Source organism: Bos grunniens, chromosome 4 (genome assembly GCF_055505025.1).
Source record: "Bos grunniens cultivar Pamir isolate PY7600 chromosome 4, Bosgru_T2T1.0, whole genome shotgun sequence".
Classification (NCBI taxonomy): Eukaryota; Metazoa; Chordata; class Mammalia; order Artiodactyla; family Bovidae; genus Bos; species Bos grunniens.
Genome location: NC_141168.1, coordinates 23,734,003 through 23,756,793, shown reverse-complemented (window position 1 = coordinate 23,756,793; position 22,791 = coordinate 23,734,003). Strand labels below are relative to the sequence as shown.

General features: G+C 44.1%; 1 protein-coding gene across 2 annotated transcripts in view; it reads right to left on the bottom strand.

The window, feature by feature from the left end:
- Positions 1-22,791, bottom strand: part of CHCHD3 (coiled-coil-helix-coiled-coil-helix domain containing 3) — a 293,301-nt gene that overhangs the window by 2,759 nt on the left and 267,751 nt on the right. For both annotated transcript variants that reach the window (XM_086395587.1, XM_086395588.1), the window contains one exon: positions 12,521-12,656. In XM_086395587.1, coding sequence (XP_086251713.1) covers positions 12,521-12,656 — 136 coding nt within the window. The remainder of the gene's footprint in view (positions 1-12,520; positions 12,657-22,791) is intronic.

The following is a 22,791-nucleotide window of genomic DNA, read 5'->3' as shown; positions in this document are numbered from 1 at the left end:
TATGTGCTTGGGTTTAATTCTGGGCTCTCAATTCTGTTTCACTGGTCTATGTGTCTATTACCATAGATAGCACCATACTGTTTTAATTATTATAGCTCCAGAGTATAGTTTGAGATCAGGAGATATGACACCTCCTGCTTTGCTCTTCTTTCTCAGGATTCCTTTGGCTATTCATGGTCTATTGTGGTTCCAAAAATTTTTAGAAGTGTGTTTTTTTTCCCTCTCTTTTCCCCCCTATTTTTATATTAAAAAATACCATTGGAATCTTGATATGGACTGCAAAAAATCTATAGATGACATTTGTTAGTATCGCCATTTTAGAAGCATTAATTCTTCCAATCAGTGAATACCTTTCCATTTATTTGTATCTTCTTTGATCCCTTTCATCAATGTCTTATAGCTTTCAGAGGAGAGATCTCTGATCTCCTTGGTTAAAAATATTCCTAAGCATTGTATTGTTTTTTAATGTTACTATGAAGTGAAGTGAAAGTTGCTCAGTCGTGTCTGACTCTCTGTGTCCCCAAGGACTATACAGTCCATGGAATTCTCCAGGGCAGAATATTGGAGTGGGTAGCCTTTCCCTTCTCCAGGGGATTTTCCCAACCCAGGGATTGAACTCAGGTCTCTTGTATTGCAGGCGGATTGTTTACCAGCTAACCCACAAGGGATAGATGGGATCAGTTTCTTTTTTAGAAAATTCACTGTTAGTGTATAGAAACACTACTGATTTTTGTATGTTAATTTTGTATTCTGCAACTTTATTGAATTTGTTGATCAATTCTAACAGTTTTCTTGGTTGGGTTTTTAAGATTTTCTACATACAAAATCTTAAACAAACACACAAAAGTTCTTAATGATCAGATTAAAACTCTAACTAGCTGGGCCTGGAGATAAACTGTCTCTATTTTTTAGGACACCAACTCAGGGAAGCTCCCGTGCTAGAAGCGGAAGGCGAAGAAACCCAGCGCGGGGGAAGGCCCATCGTACTGGAAACCGGGACAGTGAAAACCGAACTCAGCAGAAAGCTCACGCGGCCCAGTCTCAGATTCCAGAAGACCTCCAGTTAAGGTAAGAGGTCCTTGCTCCTATGGCTGGAGGGACCTTTACAATCTCTCGTTTCTTGTTTCCTTGAACCTCCCGCGAACAGGCGGGCGGCAGGGGCACACTGAGGGACTCTGGAGAGGCTACTCCTCAGCATGTCCCAAAGGCACTATCTGCTGAGCCCCAGTAGCTATTACACAAGCCAGTGCGGGTTCTTCTGTCCTTTCTCTTCTCTGTGCCAAGGATCAGACCAATGAAACTGCGAGCACTGGTCAGATATTTAACAAATTTTCCAGCCGGCTATGAAGGGGATTCCTTGGCACATTTTTCCCACTGCTTTTTCCTCCTGTCCTTCAGCTCTCTCCCGGGACTCAAGCCCGGCCAAAACTAATGAAACTCAGGCTCTGATGTCTCATTGCAAAAATTCACTGAGAGACAAAGCGATAAGAGGTGGATTCGCTAGGATCCAGAGAGAAGCCACACTTCAGGATGTAAACCATTGCCGAGGGCAAGGGCTGGGGCCATGGAATTAGGCCTGGCTAGGTTTTGTGGAGAAGGCAACGGCACCCCACTCCAGTACTCTTGCCTGGAAAATCCCATGGACGGAGGAGCCTGGTAGGCTGCAGTCCATGGTGTCGCAAAGAGTCGGACACGACTGAGCGACGTCACTTCACTTCACAAAAAGACAAAACTCTTTAGTTTTGAAGAATCCTTTCTCCTTTAGTTTTGAAATTAATCAAGAGGAAGAGGCTGGGTCAGGCCCAATATTGCCTCTGATTTGTTCATGCCTTCTTCCTTCCATCCCTCACACTTCCAGCCACTTATTCACGTATCCAACTTCTTAACTGAGCTCCTACTAGGCACTCATTATACTGAGTTAGGTGATATGAGGAAAGAGGCATAATAGAGAGTAATAACTTGCTATTTTTAAAAATAATTTGCTAAATACGTTAACATTTTCTTTTCCTGAATAAATGATACATGTACACAGCGTAAGACTCAGGAACAAAGAGTACACAGGACAAAGTCACTTTCCCTTTCTCCTACTTCCCAGTTTTTTGTGTACTCTTCTAGAGAAGGTATTAGTTCAAAAGCAGAGCGGTGCTATTTCAGAAGAGGTAACTCTCTGCAGCTGGAGTGATCAAGCAAGGTGCCTCCGATGACCTTCCACTATGGACAGAATACACAGACAGAAGGACTGGAGGTGGGGGGATGAGGTGGGGAAGAACTGGGAAAGACTCAGAGGAGGGCACAAGCCCATTATGCATGGGATGAAGAATGAAGGAGAGACAGGCCCGGCTAGAGGAAAGGACGGACTCTCCGGACGCACCAAGGAAAAGAGTATAAAAAGGGCCCCCTGTGAATGTTAGGCTGGGATTCGTCCTTGTTGGCCACTGAAAAAACCTGGGAATCCAACAATTTTTTTTTTCTTGACAGGAAAATGTCATTTAGAAAGGTTACCCTGACATCCTTAACACAACGGCTTCAACGGAGAAGTGTGTGGAGGCAGGAAAACCAAGAGGAGGCAGATTAGAAATGAAGCCAGGCTGGGAGCAAGAAACAGTGATAAAAAGACAGTGGAAAGGGGAGAAAGCAGTGATGGAACCTCAGGCATGAGGGCTCCTCACTGACAGGGAGGAAGGCGGTGTGACCAAAAGACACAGGCAAGTCAGTGAGAGGAGTCATTTTGGGAATAAGAAAGATGACTCTAATTTTGGGTCTGAGACGATGATGAGACATCCCAGAAGGAAAGGTCCAGAGGGAAGTTGCAGGCTTGGGAAAGAGCTCAAAGGTCTTTACAGATAAAGATTTAAGGATAGAGATGAAGAAAGGAGGCTAAAATAAAGGGGATGAAAAGGAAGAGGAGGACAAATAAGCATCCTGGGTCATAGGAGCACAGGGGGAACAGCGTACCCTAAAGGTTATCCTAAAGTGTCCATGGTGACAGGTTTCTAAGAAGCCTATGTCCACGGGGCACAAAAGATATACAAGCAGACTAAGCAGTGTGTAGAGGACGCATATAGAAATGGTCAGAAAAACAATGATGCAGTCAAAGAGGAAGTGAATCAGAAAAGCTAGACGCGTCTAGAGAAAACTGAAAAGACAAAGCAGATCAAGCGGAAGACTCCACTCGGCAGAGAATCGTCTTGCAGAATTAACACCAGAACGTGAGGCTTCTCTCAAACCTATCACTCAAGTATGAGCTCTCCATTTGTTTGAAAGCTTAAAAATCGAGCACTTACCATGTAAGAGTCAGACCAGGCAATGCCACAGTTATCATTTATCCTCACACCCTTGTGACTTGATCCATGAAAGTCTCTCCAACTATAGACGTGGGAAGCTCTATAAACTCCACATACACAGACAACCTTGCCACAACATTAGTTGTTAATACAAAATGGAAGTCAGTGTAGAGAGATCTACACTGAGGTTATGCAAGGGCACTTAGATACTAAAGAAAATGATCACTTTGCAGGTTATAATCTGTTACCTGCCTGCTCAAAACCACATAGCTGTGCCTCATTCTCCAATTCAGGTCTCACAGTGATAGCAACAGTCGTGTGACCATGTACCTCTTTTCCAATGTTACAAAATGATCCACAGTGACTACAATATAACTGAAACCAACTGCTAAAAGTATTGGCAAGAGTCTAGGGAACCTTTTTACTGTTCTCCTCCCTGTAAACCTGACCAAATACAGAAGGGTAATTTTTCAGCCCAGTCATGTAATGCTAAGAATGTCAGACTCTCTTAAGAGAGACAAGCTGGGCCTTGGATGGTGTGAGGATCATGGGCCAGTCTACCAGGAAGACACTAAAAGAACATGTTTGAACAAATATAAAACATGAAAGAAGTAACCAGTCACAAAATACTTTGCTATGTGTATTAAAAACTGCATCCTCAAAGAGTGCACGGCCGTTCACCTGACTCCCAGGTGACTCCCTGAAGACACAGGGGGCGAGGCTGTGTCGTCCAGGGCTGGTCTACACGTACACATGCTGTCAAACTGCACTCGGCTGCCACCAGTGGGTGGTGGAGGCGGTACAAGACCACCTCATTTCTGTCAGGGACATTCACAGACACGATGTCAGGTTGAAATTTTTTTTCAATGAACAAACTGGTAAAAACATTTCGTGTTTTTACTGTATCACAAGTATGCAATAAAAACCTGTCCCAATCCAGGAGCAAGGACCTCTGGGTGGAGGGCTCCTGAGGCCTGACAGGGTCTGTATCAGTCAGCTTCCACGTATAGGTTTTTTAAGTCGCTGCTGTTGGGCTGAACTTCAACTCTGCATAAATTTAACGCTGCATAAATTAACATAGGAAATTCCCCAAAGAATGAGGGAAAAGATTTGCAAGTTATAAAAAATTGCTTCCTTCATTTAAGGAACTGCTAACACTTAATCTTAATGTGGAGAAAGAAATTCCTGGCATTTGCTCATCATTCACGTAGTGGGGCCTGCGGAAACGCCTTTATCAACAGCTGGGTAAATTACCCAAAGGAGAGACTGGTTCAGGCACCCAACACAGCTCTTTTCCTAAGTCTCTCTGATCCCGGCCACTGAGGAAGAAGCTGGCAAAGCACCATGTCAGACAGGAGCAGGGCCCCTGGGGACAAGAGGACGCATGTCATTTCCATTGATTAAGATGATCTAAAGGTCTTCCTCAAATATTTTAGTTACATAGTGATCTCATCAACTGCTTTCTTGGAGGGGTGGGCCACCACTAGCAGCATGTGAGCAACTGGTCCTCTCCATATATGTAAGAGGAATTACGGTAACCCTGGGTTACTCACAACTATCCTGACAATTAAAGTACTGTTCCTGGTCTTTATGGAAAAAAAAAAAAAAAGATACCAGACTTTCCTGGTGGCCCAGTGGTTAGGAATCCACCTGCCAATGCAGGGGGACACAGGTTCGATCCCTGGCCTGGGAAGATTCCACGTGCCGCTGGGCAAGTGGGCCTGCGCACCACTACAACTGAGCCCGAGCACCCTGGAGCCAGTGCTCCGAAACAAGAGAAGCCACTGCAACGAGAAGCCAGTTCAATGCACAGCAACAGAGACCCAGTGCAGCCAGGAAAAAAAAAAATTACCACTCAGAGTGCTTGTCTCTGTGAGCTTACCCAGAATCTCAGCAGGATTTCAAAAGACCTAGTAAAGCTGGGTTATGGAAGAAGGAAGGCTTACCAGGGAAAGGTTTACCTGGAAACAGAAACGTGTCCTGACAAACCTGAGTTTTCACTACAGAGGGACAGGAAAAGTGGGAAGCGGAAGAGAATGGAGCTCTGAGGAGGAACAGGGAGTGAGAGAGACAGGAGGAGAAGACTGTGAGAAGTAAGAGAAAGTAATCAATAAAGTCAATTTATGAGAAGCACAAAGCATGCCTTGTCTGTGTGCCAAGTACTATTCCTGGCCACCTGAAAATCTGATTAGCTAACTTATTTTGTTTTCAGTATCTGTCTCTTCCCCCCAGCAAGTGCTGTTCTTTATTCTTCCTTCTTGGAGGAAATGCAGGTTAATTTTTTTATGCCTGGGTCTAGTTTCATCTCTTCTTATGACAAATGCTCTCTGTGTGATATTCACATTAAGTTACAAGTAATTAACTGTTTATACAACCTGCTGTAATAACAGACAAAACACTAACATACTGCACTTCTAACTCTTGAGGCATAAACACTAGAAAAGAAGTGCCTATTAAGAAAAATAAGAGTCTATTACCACAGTAATATTTCTTCTATTAAAACCAGATTTTTTTTTTTTTTAAGAAAATGTCATAAAGCAACTATTACTCTCAAAAGGTGCTTTAGAAAAGGACTCCTGTGACAGAAGAGGCTGGAGTAGGCAATCTAAACTTTGGAATTTCATTTGCTTTGACATGACTCCAAATCTGAAGGGGTGTCCCATGGAAGGATGGGAATGCCCTCCTCAATGCCCATGCGTCCTCCGCAGGATAAGTGGCCCATTAGGTGATTAAGAAACCTCATTGTGAGTGAATGAAAGTCGCTCAGTCGTATCCAATTCTTTGCGACCCCGTGGACTATACAGTCCATGGAAGTCTCCAGGCCAGAATACTGGAGTGGGTAGCCTTTCCCTTCTCCAGGGGATCTTCCCGACCCAAGGATTGAACCCAGGTCCCCCACATTGCAAGTGGATTCTTTACCAGCTGAGCCAAAAGGGAAGCCCAAGAATACTGGAGCGGGTAGCCTTTCCCTTCTCCAGAGGATCTTCCTGACCCAGGAATTGAAGCAGAGTCTCCTACATTGCAGGTGGATTCTTTACCAACTGAGCTATGAGGGAAGCCCCAAGACTAACGTCATTAGGTGGTGATGATAAACAAGCCTTCAGACACAATAAGAGCAGGCTCCCTTTTAAAGCCTTCTCAGGAGGTGAACCTTTCTGGTTTATCTTGGTGCTCCCTGAAGGTGGGCATGTGTGTGCATTGGAAGCAACAGCCTAAGGAGAGGGTCTCTGATGTGGGTCAGGGGAGGGGAGCGGGTACCTGGGAGCAGCAGAGCCAAGGAAGGGTCCAGTCACAAGTGTGAGCTGGCCAGGGGGCTGTTACCTCGCCTGGGTGCCCTTTCCTCCCTCCCGCCCAGGAAAACCGGATGTGGCTCCCCATTTGGCAGGACCTCTAGCTGCAATGGCTTCCCAGGTGGTAAAGAACCCGCCTGCCAACACAGGTGACATAATGAGACTTGGATTCCACCCCTGGATTGGGAAGATCCCCTGGAGGAGAACATGGCAATCCACTCCAGTATTCTTGCCTGAAGAATCCCATGGACAGAGGAGCCTGGTGGGCTACAGTCCATAGGGTCGCAGAGAGTCAGACACAAGTGAAGCGACTTAGCGCACAGGCACAGCTGCAGTGGGGCAAGAGGATGGGAGAAAGGCACTTCTTTTTCAGAGGCTCCTGACCTCTAAGACATCTGATTTATTGCTGAGGCTGAGAACGGAACTAGTCAGTCTGATGAGACTGCTGCAGGTGGCTCAGACCCAGGAGGCTGTGACTGGCAGCTCTGCCTCTCCTGAGAGTGGGGAGTCAGAGTTGGCAAGATCTCTGAGGCTAAAGACCTCTCACGTGGTTCAGGCCAATGGGGCTCTAGAGCTATGGTTCTCAGACTCCATGGGCACATGAGGAATCTGTTGGGAGTTCAGATGTTCAGGTCCCACCTCAGATTCTTGGGGATGGACCAGGCACGTGCATTTTAAAGACATTCCCCCAGTGATTCTGATCATCCATGTCTGTGATCTGACATTACAGGGAACAGCGTACTGAGTCTGGCATTATCAAGTCATTCTGGTTTGGACTCTGTCCCATCTACAGACCTCTGAAACCCTTGGGGTGCTAATTTTTCCAAGTTAAGAGATGTGATTAGGTTATGTGATTTCTATGTCCTTTGAGCTCTAACAGCTTGAGTCTATGAAACCATTTGCATGTAATTTATAGCTCATCTTAAAACAACGATAAAACACAACTTGCTCTGAACACTAGGTTTTTCTTCCAAGAATTCTGATTTCTAAAGTGAAAGCTACTGATATGGTTTCAGGTGCTCTTCATACTCAAATAACAGGGATGTATGTCCTCGATCCCTGATCTAGTGTAAATCCAAGTACAAGGGGAGATAAATCCACTGTTCTCAAGAACACCGACACGTCGTGCCATGGCAAATTCCTCTACAGGCACTGATCTTGAGGTCTTCTATGTTGAGGACAACCACAGACTGGGGTGTTGCTTATATTTTCAAAACAAAGAATCAGGTACACTAGTCTTGGAACAGAGTCACTTCATATTAGGATCTGGCTTCATTTATCAGGTCAAATAACTTTCTGATCTCCTCAAAGAGGTCAGCGGAAGCACACAGGCCTAAGTGAGGGCAGGGCTGACTCACTGATAAGATGTCCTCATTTCAGTCCTTCCTGTAGCTGAGCTGCTTGCCTGGTCACCGCCCCACCACCCACTTGTTGATTTAAATCTTGGCTCCAGTTCAGGAGTTCTGTCTAGCCTCCACCATCTGACTCCAGCCTCCTTGCTCACCTCTGGCCCATGGGCCTCTTCTGGGTCAGGCCTTTATTTCCAGTCTGGTCTTTTCTTGGCTCTCCTGAGCCGGCTTCCTGCTCTGTTTCCACAATCCCTTACCACCCACGGTCCATGGTGCATGGGGTGGAAGCCAGCCCAGGGCAGAGAAGCCTGGGGCCAGCTGAGGGATGTAGCCTGCTTTCTCCAACGCAGCTTACTAGTCGGGGGGCTCCATTCTGCCAGGCAGCGCTGAGAGCACCATTATTCACTCCACTGACTTTGGAGAAACTGTGAGACTCTTTTTGCCCCCTCCCAGTTCATTCTGCTACCCTGGCTTCCTCGGGGCTGCCAGGAGTACCTGCTTTAGCGAAGGACCAGTCAACACACGGACCAATCAGAAGCATGGCTCTCCTTCCAGAGGGGAAGCTCAAGGCTGACAGCAAAATCTAAGAAGTAAAGGCACGAATGCTGGAAGCCACCGGAGCAGAGACGCTGCTTGTGCCAAAGAGCCTGTGTCTCTCACTGCAAAGGTGCTCAGGAGCCTGGGCACTCGTGTGCTTGGCCGCTTGCTCTCAGACATGGAATACATAAGAGCTACGAGGCCTTGGTGGACCCCTGAGCTCAAATCCTTAATTCACCAAAGGAGAAACTGAAGCCCAGGTCACTGTGACTACAGTGGAGTGTTCCAGCAGTCCCCATAAACTTCCCGCTCCGGTGAGCACAGGATGTTCAAGAATCGAGCCAGCTTCTGTACCTTTCTGTCAATAGCAGCAGGGCTGGGAAAGAGCTGGAAAGCTTAGAATTGCTACCCGCTAAGCTGCTACATTCTGCAAATAAACTGAGGGGCAATGAAGGGGGTCCCAGGGAGCAGGGCAGTGCAGGCTGGGGAGCAGGCCCGTTCTACACACCCGCTGTGTAAGCGAGACTTGGGCACGTTTTGGCCCACTAGTGGGCCAGGACTACTGGCTTCCCGCTGCCCCTCCCTCCCATTCTCCCGTAAGGTACGTGAAAGCAAGAGTGAATGTGAATCAGGCTTTGCCGGTAAGAACAGGTAATTCAATCTTGAAGAGTTTATAGAACGCTCTAAGGCTTAAAAAAAAACAAAAAGCTATGAGGCTAAGCAGATATGAGAAATGAAAGACACAGAAGTCTATCAATCAATGTCCTCCTATATTTTTAAATGCTGGATTTCATAAAGCTAGCCAGTAGCTTTTAGGTCTTAGCAGTAATAATTACAGCAATTTAATATCTCTTTACCATTATGAAGAAAACATAACTTAATATATTGGAAGTAATGGTCTAAAATGTCTCGTCTTGACCATGAGGAATTGTTTAAGACTAGCTGAAGAAAGACTGATGTGAATTAAGTGGATGAATAAGAAACAAAAAGTAAGGCTAAGGAATATCCGGAAATTTTCTTATCAGTGAAATCTATTAGTCTGGAGAACAATGCCCCAAGGGAACCAGTGAAAGCCCAATCTTATGAGTCATTTAAAAGTGGAGTGGATTTGGCTATTGGAAGTATTCCAAGGGGAAAACACTTGTGCTGCACAGGAAATGGACAACATGACCTAATGGGTTGCTGTTATGTTTAGTATCTTAGCATGTTCAACTTGTTCTTTGGATTTAACAAGGAAATGTAAGAAGAGGTGTTGACTGGTCAGGAACTGTAACCACAAATGAAGGGTCGGGACCAGGTATCCTGCCCAAAGTCTCCAACAACAGGCGCAGAACGGGGGTCACAAAGTCAGGCTAACTTCACACACATGGGAAAACGTGGTGTTGGTGGGAAAGTGAGCGCTCAGGAAACACTGGCCATTCTGGCATGGCCTTAAAACGGGACAGCGCTCAACTGCACCTTTGGCTTTCGTCGTCACAACCCCACCCCTCTATTTGTTACTTTCAGTCTCAAAGAGGACTTCATTCAGTCTTCAGGTTTTCCCCTTTCACTTCCTTCGTTATTGTCCTTCCCTCACCACCTTATTTCTGTGTTCCTGGATGTCTCTTCACACACCCAACTCAAAAGCCAAACACTATTTTTAAATGTGTTGTTTTATGGCAGGCTCTGTCTTGGTCTAGTTGTTAAATTTACCATCATGGCTTCCCTGGGTCTCAATTCTCTCAACTGTAAAATGGTGAAAATAAAACCATCTCTATTTACATCTCAAGTTGTCATAAAAAAACAAATAAGAGAATGGATGTGAAATGACCTTGAAATCTAAATCTATAGACATACAGGGTGTTACCGGTACTTCCCATTTCAATGCCGCTCATCTTAGGTTTAAAAGGTTTTGTGGACATATCATTTTAATACTACCTAGTGTTATATACTCCAATTCTAATACTCGAATATAACAGCTGTGAAAACAACAGGCACCAGAAACACACTCACTGAAAATAGCATTATATTACACTGCAGAGGAGAGGGGTGGGGAGGACGGGAGGTCCCCTTGGGAATCACTAGTAGTGATTTGCTGCTTTTGGCCAATAAGTTGGTTTTGGCACAGTTGAGGCAAGAAAGGAAAAACTTTAGACTTCCTGAATATTCTACAGAAATGGAATCCTCACAATACTGTAAATGATATGACCTCACTTCACAAGGCTCAGGGCTACAGAGCCAGTAAAAAACAGGGCCTGGATACAAACCCAGATTTGCCCAGTTCAAACCCTCTGCTGTACCATGTGGTATATTTGATTTTGTCACAAGTTAATTTTGTTTTACTCTATGAATGTGGGCTACTGATCTCACCAGGTGGTGTGTACACAGTTCAACACAACCCAGATAATCAGGACGGAGTCAACACTCTGGACGCCATTGCAGGCACTGCTTCAGTGATGCTACAGATCACATCGTGGACATGGGCACCTGTGTTACAAGACGCCGGTGTCGAAATATACACTTTGCCCCGCCATTCTCTGCACTGACTACCACCATCACCTGGATACAGCACCTACATCAAGCTAGAAAAATCCATGAATCCAACTTACAGGTTCCATGTGCTTTAGTCAGTACTGATATAGATGGTTGGAGATTGTTAAGAGCATATCAGAAGCTATTTTTAATTAATAAAATGAACTTAACATTAGCAACATTGCTTCTACCAAAAACCTTGAAAGAAAGGAATTTCTGGCACACTATGGATAGTCAGACAAGCGCCACAGGAGCAGAACAGATAAAAGCCTCAAGCTACAAGATCTTTAATGACAACACAGGCTTTTAATAAATCTTGGTTCCAGTTTTTTACACTAGTTTTGCTGTTATTTTCCAGCTATCCAGACAATACTGACCCTCCCATATTTCCAGCATGTTAGAAATTTATACTAACTGGCATTATCATAACTACAGCAAATTAGACTGCAGGAAGGCATGCTGTGCAACTCAAACACTAGATTTAGTTGGGTTACAAGGTCAACTCTAGGGAGTTTGTCAGCAGAAAGAACCACAGTTTCCAACAATTTTCATCTCTCAGAACCACCTATATCCAACTGTTAAATCAGTTAAATGATAGGCAATTATGTGACCTGCCAGAATTGTTAATTTGCTTCAGGGTTTATCATTGGCTTTCTAAAGTACATAAATTAGGGAGAACACACGTCCTGTGATCCTCCCATTATTCTGCTATGAAAGATCATACGAAGCATATGGCTATGGTACACAGAAGCAATGGGAACTGCTTCCTAAGCCCATCTCTTGCCTCTCTTTTCCTGCCAACTGAGTGGACTCTACCAACTGGCAGAAGACGGAGAGGTGCGTGCATTTGACGGAGGGGTTGTTTCAGTTTTATGTCTGCCTTTTGTTTTTTTAAACCAGGCTTTCGGCATGACTGCTGCTAAGTCGCTTCAGTCGTGTCCGACTCTGTGCGACCCCAGAGACGGCAGCCCACCAGGCTCCCCCGTCCCTGGGATTCTCCAGGCAAGAACACTGGAGTGGGTTGCCATTTCCTTCTCCAATGCAGCAAAGTGAAAAGTGAAAGTGAAGTCACTCAGTCGTGTTCGACTCTTAGCGACCCCATGGATTGCGGCCTCCCACCAGGCTCCTCCGTCCATGGATTTCCAGGCAGGAGCACTGGAGTGGGCACCAGTGCCTTCTCCGTCGGCATGACTGCTACGTGTTTATGAGCTTGAAGCTGTTGGCCCCTTAATGTGTATCCTTCCTCTTTGCTGGCTTTGACTACTGGCCCAGAATATGGGGCAATGACCTTGACGACACAATTACAGTGTAGAGGACAAAAGTTCAGGGCAACTAGAAAAAGTATTATTTAAGTAAAGTCTTTTTTTTTCTGCAAGTGGAACACAAGGATACTATGGACTCTTCTTACCACCATCTGGATGAAAGCTTAATCAACTCTTGACCGCACAGAGCTTGTCACCCACATTAACCTACCGAGGCCTTCCCAGTGCCCTAGATGGCAGTCCTTCTATTCCTCCGGCGCCCCCGGTAGCTTGCTTCGTACACCCACCTGTTTGGCCTGATTGACGCAGCGCATGTACTGGCTGGCCAAAGCCGAGCAGCTGAGGGTCTGCTGCGTGTTCTGGCGGTAACACTGGAGAATCTGGGCCTGCAGATCAGCACAGACGGGGTGATACTCATACCGCCTGGAAACAAAAACAGGTACCACTGAGACAAATGGGCTTCAACCTGAATGAAGATCAAGGCTAAAAAATACGTAAAGCATCAATATACAAATGTTGCAAATGAAAAAATAATAATTAAAAAAAAAAACTTTAAGAGAAATAATTTTCTTTGACCTTTTAAGAAAGATATTCTACAAGATAAGTGACTACCATGAAATTCATTCTATTAACTGACACCCCCATGAGGCTCTCTGGACAGAGAAGCATTGCCACCCAATCCAAAACGTGACTGCATGAATGGAGTCAGTTACACTGTAGCCCAGCAGCTGGGTCGGCAACCTGGGAGCCTATGTTCTCTTCCGCTCCCACCTCCAGTGGGTCACAGAGCTGGAGATCCTGCAGTCCAGTCCTTTCTCCATACTCACTGTTCTTATATTAATTCTTAATCATTTATATCCTGGATTCAAGCCATGAATCTCTGGTCTTGTCTCTTAGCTTTCACCCTCTACTCCTACTCTCCCAAAAGGTTCTTTCTCACAGCCAAGTCTAGACAGCATCTGCATTCCAAATGAAATACATGGTCAACAGGCAGGTCGTTGGGATCAGGTTCCTGCCTACTTTTTCGCCTCAGTTCCCACCCTGTACAAGCTGCAGCCTGACCACATTCCTTCATGTCTTTGGTTCTTCAGGGTTTGGTTCTTCCACATCTCTTCACGTCTTTGCTCCATTGCTCTTGACTTTGGAAATGCTCTGCACCCAAGCCTCCTTTTCTATGTATCTGGAAAACACCTGGTTTAGTTGCTAAGTCGAGTCCGACTCTCACGATCCCATGGACTGTAGCCTGCCAGGCTCCTCTGTCCATGGGATTCTCTAGGGAAGAATACTGGAGTCGGTTGCCATTTCCTTCTCTAGGAAAACACCTACCCATCTTCTAACACTTGAGCTAAGTACTGAAGTGTAACATCTATACGGCTTTCACTAGCTCTCTCCATCCACAGTAGAGTCCGTCATTCCCTTTATGATGACCTCTCGCCTGTATTAACTCTTTCACCGTGTACTGAACACTGACTGTACTACAGTCGACTGTGACTTACTAGCATGCAAATCCCAGGTAAGGACTGCATCTTATTTTCTCTGTGATCTCAGCTATTGACATGGATCCCTCTTATAGAAGGCATGCAATAAATTGTTCAGAATACAAATGAGTGGACAGAAAATTTTTTTCATTTCCTGAGCTAAAATTTTACTAATTATACTTACAAACCTCAAGATTTTAGAGTGCTTTCAGTGAATATGCAGAACATAATGCTTCCAAAAGGCTGACAATATACACTTGAAAAATGGTAACAATAAAATATACCAAATGGATTATACAAACAAAACTGAAATACTCTTGTAAAAATGGTAGAGGAACTTGGATTATAAGGAATAAATACACAGAAAAATATATATATTATTATCACTTTAATCTAGGGAGTCTGTTTTTTTTAAATAGTTTTGTTTAATACAAAAGGTTCTAGACTTTCTTACCAGTTTTTTTCTTGAAATGTAAATTTGTTATTTCCATAGTAATCTTGAAAATAGCATTATTTTAAATTTGATGGGTTCTAAAATACCCCTAGAGAACACAGGAGAAATATTTCTCATCAATAAGGAAACCCCTGGGTGAAGATTTGTCTCCTCATTACTTTTATCCAACACTAAGCTAATATATATATATATAGTTAGAATAGAAAACTGAAATGCAAACCACGTTACTGGCCCCTAAAGGAATTTACTTCTTACTACCCTCTGAAAAAGAAGACAGAGAGACAACATTGTACTTTCTCATTCATTATCTTACTGTTTTGCCAAATACCCAAGAACAGAATTTAAATCCAATCCCATCCTAGCTTTAAGATTCTCAAGTTCAGATGTCTGTGAATGTCTCTGGACACGGATTTCCCTAATCCCCTACCATGAACATCAGTATCTAAAAGGAGTCAGCTGTGCTTCAAAGGGTAGAAGCACAGACACGACTGACTGATTACAGCAAGACACACATCTGAACAAATAATAAAATAGGATTAAGCATCAGGTGAGCTGAGACAAGCACATGTACCACTAATGCTTCTAACAGCTGAAGAGGAAGCAGGGTTACATTCCATCCGGGTGCTGAGAACCAACATCCCTCCCATATACCTTGGATTTAAAACAGGGGAAGGGAGATGGGAGAGAAGGCTAGAAGCACCCTCCCCATTAACATGCAGTGAAAGACCGAAAAGAATGAGTTGCCACATACGGCTCATCACAGGAAGATGCTAGAGTACTTTTCCCTTCTAAAAAGACTATTCACAATAGATTCATTCATCAAACACTATGGGCTCCTCAGAATGGGGTTATTTAAGGTGTAAGTAAGCATTTTATCTTGGGTTCAGCTATTACTCCTGCAAGTTAAAGTCCATGAGTTATTTATGATTTGCAAGGTGTCAAAACATACTTTTGTCACCAGAAATCAATACTACTCACTTCCAGGGCCCTCGATTTCCTGTGTGGTAGTTAGGTCTGTGTGAGAGTGTGTGTGTGTGCACGTGCAAATGCAGACATTTTCTGAAACCCTTTCTGTATACATGTCAGCCTGTATTGATGATTAGATGACAGACTGGGGGAAAGAGAGGATGGGAATCAGCGTAATTATCTTCCAGTTCCTGGACTAGGCTCTGGTATATTTTGCTTGGATTAACCTGTAAGGGCAAAGCTCTGTCTCTGTATCGATCTGCAATGCTTGTTACGCTGCCCTAATGCACTGTTTTCACTTTGGGAAAATGCTAAACGAGATTACTATCTAACATTAGAAGGCCATAAAACCCAAGCATGGCACCTTCCATTCAGGAAAAGGGTTTGAAAGTCATTTCCAATATGCATTATGGTAAACCCTCCATAGAGTCATTGAGTCAGCAATTGATTTTTATTGACTGCTTCCATTCCTGCTTATGGAAGAAGCCACTATTAGGTAAAAATAACACAAGGCAGAATTTCAAGATACCCAAGAAGGAAAATTAAATCTTAGCTGCAAGAGACATTTAAACAATTTAATTTCTTGGTATGAAAAGATTAACAAAAATAAACAGTGAACAACAAAAGAGAAAGATGAAATATTTGGAGAACTCAAAACTATAAAAAAAGAAGTGAGAGAGAGAATAGTTATCCAAAAACATACTTAGCAAAAAGGAATTGGTGGAATAAAGTTGATACATGGAAACATATATTACTCAAAAAAAAAAAAAAATCCAGTTGAGTGAACCTGAAATTACTGGGGACTTCTGATGGATTCCACCGCCTGTACATCTGTCTGTCTACCCCTTCTGTCCCTCTGTGCTCTCTAGTCCACTCCCAGTCTGTTCCCTGTCTCTTCCCTCTTTCTCACCAGCACGAGAAGCTGGGGCCAAGCCCTCTCCATCCCCATCCCCACCCCTCTTCACCCCGCGGTGGCACTTCAGGCCAAGGACCTCACTCATAGCATCCAGTGGCAGAACTAGAGACCAAATATCTGGATAAAGAACAAAAGCCACAGAAGCACTCTGGTAGGTAGTCTATAGCCAGTAACATATCGATTTTTTTTTGCTAATGTTTAACAAACACTAATATTCATTGAAAAGGTAGCTTAGAAAATACATCCAAGTATTTTTCTTATAACAATGACAGATCCATTGTAGAAACTTCAGGGGGAGGGAATCCCAATTAAGGCTAAGTTCTTAAAGTATCATGGTGATGGACAAAAATTATCACTACTGTTTCTGATCATTTCCTTCAAAGAGTTTCCTGTAACTTGGGAATTAACTGGTCAAAGAGAAATGAAGATACTTTGGTAAAAATGAAGTTGAGACAAACAAGCCGTATTCAGAACGCTCTTCTTAAGGCTCTGGTATAATACGTTTCTACCTGGTCGTCTGTTTTAGAGCTATCTGTTGATTTGGCTGCTGCCTTTCCTACTTTCATATCTTAGAAACTTCTTTGATGTGGGTCTGAGCTTTCTATTTCAAGGAAACTACTTACGCATCTTTTCAGTTCTAATATAAACCAAGGATTATGAGGTAATTTCAGAGAAGGGAAAAAAATATGGAGATAGCTCTCCTCACACCACTTAGAAGGCTCAAGAAGTCATATAATAGTGAGCAGGCACAACTTCTGAAGCTCTCAGGAACACAAAAACCATTCTAAGTGGAGGGTGAATACGAGAATGGATACCAGGGTAGCAACCATGCATCCTTTGCGGGATCTGGTGGTCTCATAAAACGATTACCTATTACATTAAAAGCAGGTACATGACACATCCGGGGAGGGAAACGCTGAGTTCTAACTTCTGCAACACAATGCAAAAGCTCTAACTGTAACTCTGTGCTAAAAACGTTTCACTAGATTGTTAAGTCCAGGGTCTTTCTGCTTTTCTTTCACAACACAAAACTAAAACTGCCAAGCATCTTGCCAATATTTAGTAATTCACTAATTTCTCTTATCATGTGTCATAAAGCTATCATAAATGTAATATAAAGGAAGTATTTATCTCAAATGTATTCATTATCTTTTATTAAGTTTTTTCATTTCTAATTTTACTTTAAATTACAATCGTTTTCAGAATAAAATGTAAACAGCCTCTAACAATGCAAGATCTGAAAAACAACTCAATTTCAAGCTTTTCTGACATTCTTAATAACTGCTAACCATCTTTATTAATGATGTTTCTATCTGAGCTGTAATCAAATTTCCACAATTACAGTTTGGAAGCAGCTTAACATCTCCAAAAGCTGCTTGCTTTCTCTACTTCAGTTTGTCTTCATATACATTTCGCTATAAAATCTTAAAAAGTAAAATAAAATAAAAAGACTTTTAAAAATAGTTATTTTACAAAATGAACACTAGCTATGATGTTTGTCTATCACCTCATCAAAAAATTTTTCTCTGTCCCATCAAAAAACCTACAAGCTGTGGAATGAAGATACTCCAGGGCCAAATGTTAAATCTAAATCTCTGAAGACTTCATCAGTGTGTAAATGAGACCAAGTCATCTTAACACACACCAAACGACTTTTATTTGAAATATCTCAATAAGGCTTTAAGGCCAGGAAAAGCATCACCAGCACCACGATCATCACCATCCTCAACATGGAAAATCTGACTTTATAATAATTTTAATTAGAAAACTGAGAAAATGTTAATATTGAGCATACACAATGCACTGCCCCTGGATTTCTTTTACTTTAAATACATGCATCTATATAATACTTTGAACTCGTGTGTGTGTGTGTGTGTGTGTGTGTGTGTGTGTGTGTTCAGTCGTGTCTGACTTTGTGACCCCGTGGATTGTAGCTCACCAGTTTCCTCTGTCCATGGTATTTCCCAGGCAGGAACACTGGAGTGGGTTGCCATTTCCTTCTCCAGGGGGTCTTCTCAACCCAGAGATCAAACCTGTGTTTCTTACATCTCCAGAATTGGCAGGTGGATTCTCTACCAACTGCACCACCTAGGAAGCCCACTGCACTCATACCAACACAAATTAAAATTACATTAAGTTATTTTACCTAGGAGGCTTTGTGAGTTATTTCCATTTCCCCGATCTTGCTACTTTAGAATATTCACTGAAATTGGGCTAAGGATGGAAAATATGAGAGCTATTTCTTTCAGTTACTCCAACAACAAACATTGAGCCACATTTATCAAGCATGCATTACATGCCACTCACCATGGTAGGTGCTGAATAGGACACGCTCCTTGCCTTCCACTGACTCCCAAACTGGGGGCGGGGAGGGGGCGGGGTTGGCAGCACAGGAGACAGAAGTGCACACAGAGTCTTACAGTGAGAACAATAAGTTGTAAACAAAATGCTAAACAGAGCTCTGATTCTGAATGGAACAGACACTGAATAGTGTTCCAGACAAGTGGACATCCATCACCAGTGAATAGCAAGTGAGGGCTGCCTTTGGGTTCTCTTGAAGTAACTTTCAAGCCAGCAGTAAGATCTGTCCATAGCACCTGGAATATAGAGATAAGGCCCCGAGATGGAGAGAACAGACCTCCTCACACCGTGGAGATACGAATACACCCACAGTCTGGTAACTCCAAGCCTTCTGGATGCTTCTGCTTTCTCTGAGAGCAAAGTTTAGTGCTTATGTTCATGACATCTGCCAGCACAGACGTGGTTTGGAGAGCTGGGAGTAGCCACGTACAGTAAGAGCTTATGAATTCTGAGTTAAGTAGGGGATCCCCTGTAAATAACCAGAGGCCAGGAGCCCGGTTTCAGACCTGTCAACAATAAACAAATGTTGAGACAAGTTTCCAGTTGCTTTGTCTTGGTAGGAGGGCGGTGGTGATAACTTTCAAAATTACTCAGCCTTCATCATATTCCCTACTTAGGGACTGCCTTCTGCAACCACGGAGAAGGAAATGGCAACCCACTCCAGTGTCCCTGCCTGGAGAATCCCATGGACAGAGGAGTCTGGTGGGCTGCAGACCATGGAGTTGCAAAGAGTCGAGCATGACTGAGTGACTAACACTTCTGCAACCACTCTACTGCTTTACTACTTCGTACGGCCAGGAAGGAGAAGACTGGATAAACTGGTCCTAGAGCAAGGCCCAGATCTGGAGGCAGGAGGGAGGTAGGAGGAGCTGCAATAAGATGGGGAAGAACCTTCCAGAATCTGAGGGGACTCCTGGAGAAGAAAGGGAAGGCATTATGGGCCAGAACAGTCCAGATGGAGAGAGAGCAGAGGGACAGGCTGAGCAGCTAACCCACCTGTGAGGAAGGATAAGGGAAAGGGGGGGCTGCAAGTTCCAGCCTACGGGGCTGGAACAAACAGGCATTTGTTTCCAAACTCTGGAAGGGTTCACCATGCATCCTTCCTGCTCAAGTCCTCAGGCTTAGGAGAGGAAGAGCTGGATCCAGCCGATGCGGCTGTCCCCCGCACAGCCAAGGGGACGGCACCAGTGCTGGCAAATCTAGTGGGTTTTTCCTGACAGAGGACACTTGAAATGAGACGAAGACATGCCAAGATCAAGTTGAACACCAGACACAACGTCCCAGAGGTAATCCTTCCATATATGGAGCAATACTTATTTCATAGGATTTATTATCTCATTTTCATCAATGCAATCTAACTATTGTAGTAGCACAGAATCAGAGCATCTTCCAGTTGAGCAGTGTGATACCAGCAGCCTGTGCAGAAATATGGTCAAGCACACACTTTCATGTTAGGCCCCTATTTTTAGGCACTTATAATTTTTCAAAAAGCATTACCCTCTGGGATGAATTGTCTATGCTCCTTTCTCAGTTGAGGAGTGACTGGGGGGTGAGATGTTTGGTGAAATTCCATTTGAGTTACCCAAGCATAAAACTACATGCCAGTACCCTTACCTCTTCCCTGCGGTGATCAAATCTGAGAGTGCTTTTACTAGTAATGTAACTCAAGAACAGCTTAATTTAAAACATTTCAAAACCACCATGTATCTCAGTGACTGTGACACAGTCTAAAAAACTGGATTAAGATCAAATTTTAAGTCTGTAATGAGAGAGCGTGTTATATTACATTTAGGTGATACTCTTCTTTTCACCAACATTTTGAAAGCAAGATCCAAATACTAGGTACACCCAGGGAGGAATGTGTCTGACTCTCTTTAACTGAAAGAACTGCAAATGTATTTACTGCAGTGACAAGTAAAGGATAAAATTATCCACACTGATCTGCCCTAAGTGAAAGTCACTCAGTCGTGTCCAACTCTTTGTGAGACCCCACGGACTATACTGTCCATGGAATTCTCCAGGCCAGAATACTGGAGTGGGTAGCCTTTCCCTTCTCCAGGGGATCATCCTAACCCATGGATCGAACCCAGGTCTCCCGCATTGCAGGTGGATTCTGTACCAGCTGAGCCACAACAGAAGCACGAGAATACTGGAGTGGGTAGCCTAGCCCTTCTGCAGGGTATCTTCCTGACCCAGGAATTGAAGCGGGGTCTCCTGCATTGTGGGCAGATTCTTTACCAACTGAGCTATCAGGGAAGCCCCCAAAGTGTCAGAGTGCTAATAATGAGGAGTGGAAAGAGGGCTAGAGCTGGGCCTTCTGTCTGTTTCCTGTCCTGGTGACAATCTGTAGGGCAGGAGGCTGAGGGTCTGCCCATGGCAAGAGGGAAATCCCAAAGAGGGCGCCCTAGGCCATGCCAGCAAACCTCCAGGAAATGGCCAGGCAGAAAAATGTCACCTGGACATCAGGTGAAGGGGGAGGTAAACATGTGCAGAAACACAAAGAGGGAAAAATATTCATATCTGTAAAAGAAACACCCTCATAAAGCTCACAGGTGGGTCCAGGGTCAGAGTGTACATCAGGAAGTGCTACAGCTGTCCTGAGGAAGTAGCTGAGGGTAATCTACGGAGTCCATGGAGGAGAGGAGACGGGGTCTTGGAAGTCTTACCATCAATGAAGGGTAAAACAGCAAGAGGACATGTAAGAGGCTCCACGTGAGCCAAGGCCCAGGTCTCAGTCAAACTGGGCATGTCCAGGGGATCAGGTTGCAGGGAGGCTGGCAGAGGTGAGGTGGTGCTGAAAAGGGAGGCACTGGGATGCGGATGGTCTTCTGACAAGGCAGAAGATACTTAGATTCTGTTCTGCAGGGGAAGACAAGCCACCAACCTTTCTAAATGAGAGAATACATTTACAAAGGTGCTCTCTTAGAAAGCTGACCGGATGTGAATAAAACAGATGGATGAAAGTGGGAAGCATCCAGGCTGGGAGGCCAGTGGAGCTGTGTCCAGCTATAAGGACAGGCAGGAACAGAGGCACTGGGAAGCAAGGATGCGGTACCTGATAGATGTGGACATAAAGAAGGGCAACACACACATGGCTTCAGTTCAGCTAAGTTCAGTCACTCAGTCGTGTCTGACTCTTCGGGACCCCATGGACTGCAGCACACCAGGCCTCCCTGTCCATCACCAACTGCCAGAGTCTATCCAAACCCATGTCCATTGAGTTGGTGATGCCATCCAACCATCTCATTCTCTGTCGTCCCCTTCTCCTCCTGCCCTCAATCTTTCCCAGCATCAGGATCTTTTCAAATGAGTCAGCTCTTTGCATCAGGTGGCCAAAATACTGGAGTTTCAGCTTCAACATCAGTCCTTCCAAAGAACACCCAGGACTGATCTTTAGGATGGACTGGTTGGATCCCCTTGCAGTCCAAGGGACTCTCAAGAGTCTTCTCCAACACCACAGTTCAAAACCATCAATTCTTCAGCACTCAGCTTTCTTTATAGTCCAACTCTCACATCCATACATGACTACTGGAAAAACCATAGCCTTGACTAGATGAACCTTTGTTGGCAAAGTAATGTCTCTGCTTTTGAATATGCTGTCTAGGTTGCCCATAACTTCCCTTCCAAGGAGTAAGCATCTTTTAATTTCATGGCTGCAATCACCATCTGCAGTGATTTTGGAGCCCAAAAATATAAAGTCAGCCACTGTTTCCACTGTTTTCCCATCTATCTGCCATGAAGTGATAGGACCAGATGGCATGATCTTAGTTTTCTGCATGTTGAGCTTTAAGCCAACTTTTTCACTCTCCTCTTTCGCTTTCATCAAGAGGCTCTTTAGTTCTTCTTCACTTTCTGCCATAAAGGGTAGTGTCATCTGCATATCTGAGGTTATTGATATTTCTCCCGGCAATCTTGATTCCAGCTTGTGCTTCTTCCAGCCCAGCGTTTCTCATGATGTACTCTGCATATAAGTTAAATAAGCAGGGTGACAATATACAGCCTTGACATACTCCTTTTCCTATTTGGAACCAGTCTGTTGTTCCATGTCCAGTTCTAACTGTGGCTTCCTGACCTGCATACAGGTTTTTTAAGAGGCAGGTCAGGTGGTCTGGTATTCCCATCTCTTTCAGAATTTTCCACAGTTTATTGTGATCCACACAGTCAAAGGCTTTGGTACAGTCTATAAAGCAGAAATAGATGTTTTTCTGAAACTCTGTTGCTTTTTCGATGATCCAGTGGATGTTGGCAATTCGATCTCTGGTTCCTCTGCCTTTTCTAAAACCAGCTGCACATCTGGAAGTTCACACTTCATGTACTGCTGAAGCCTGGGTTGGGGAATTTTGAGCATCACTTTCCTAGCGTGTGAGATGAGTGCAATTGTGC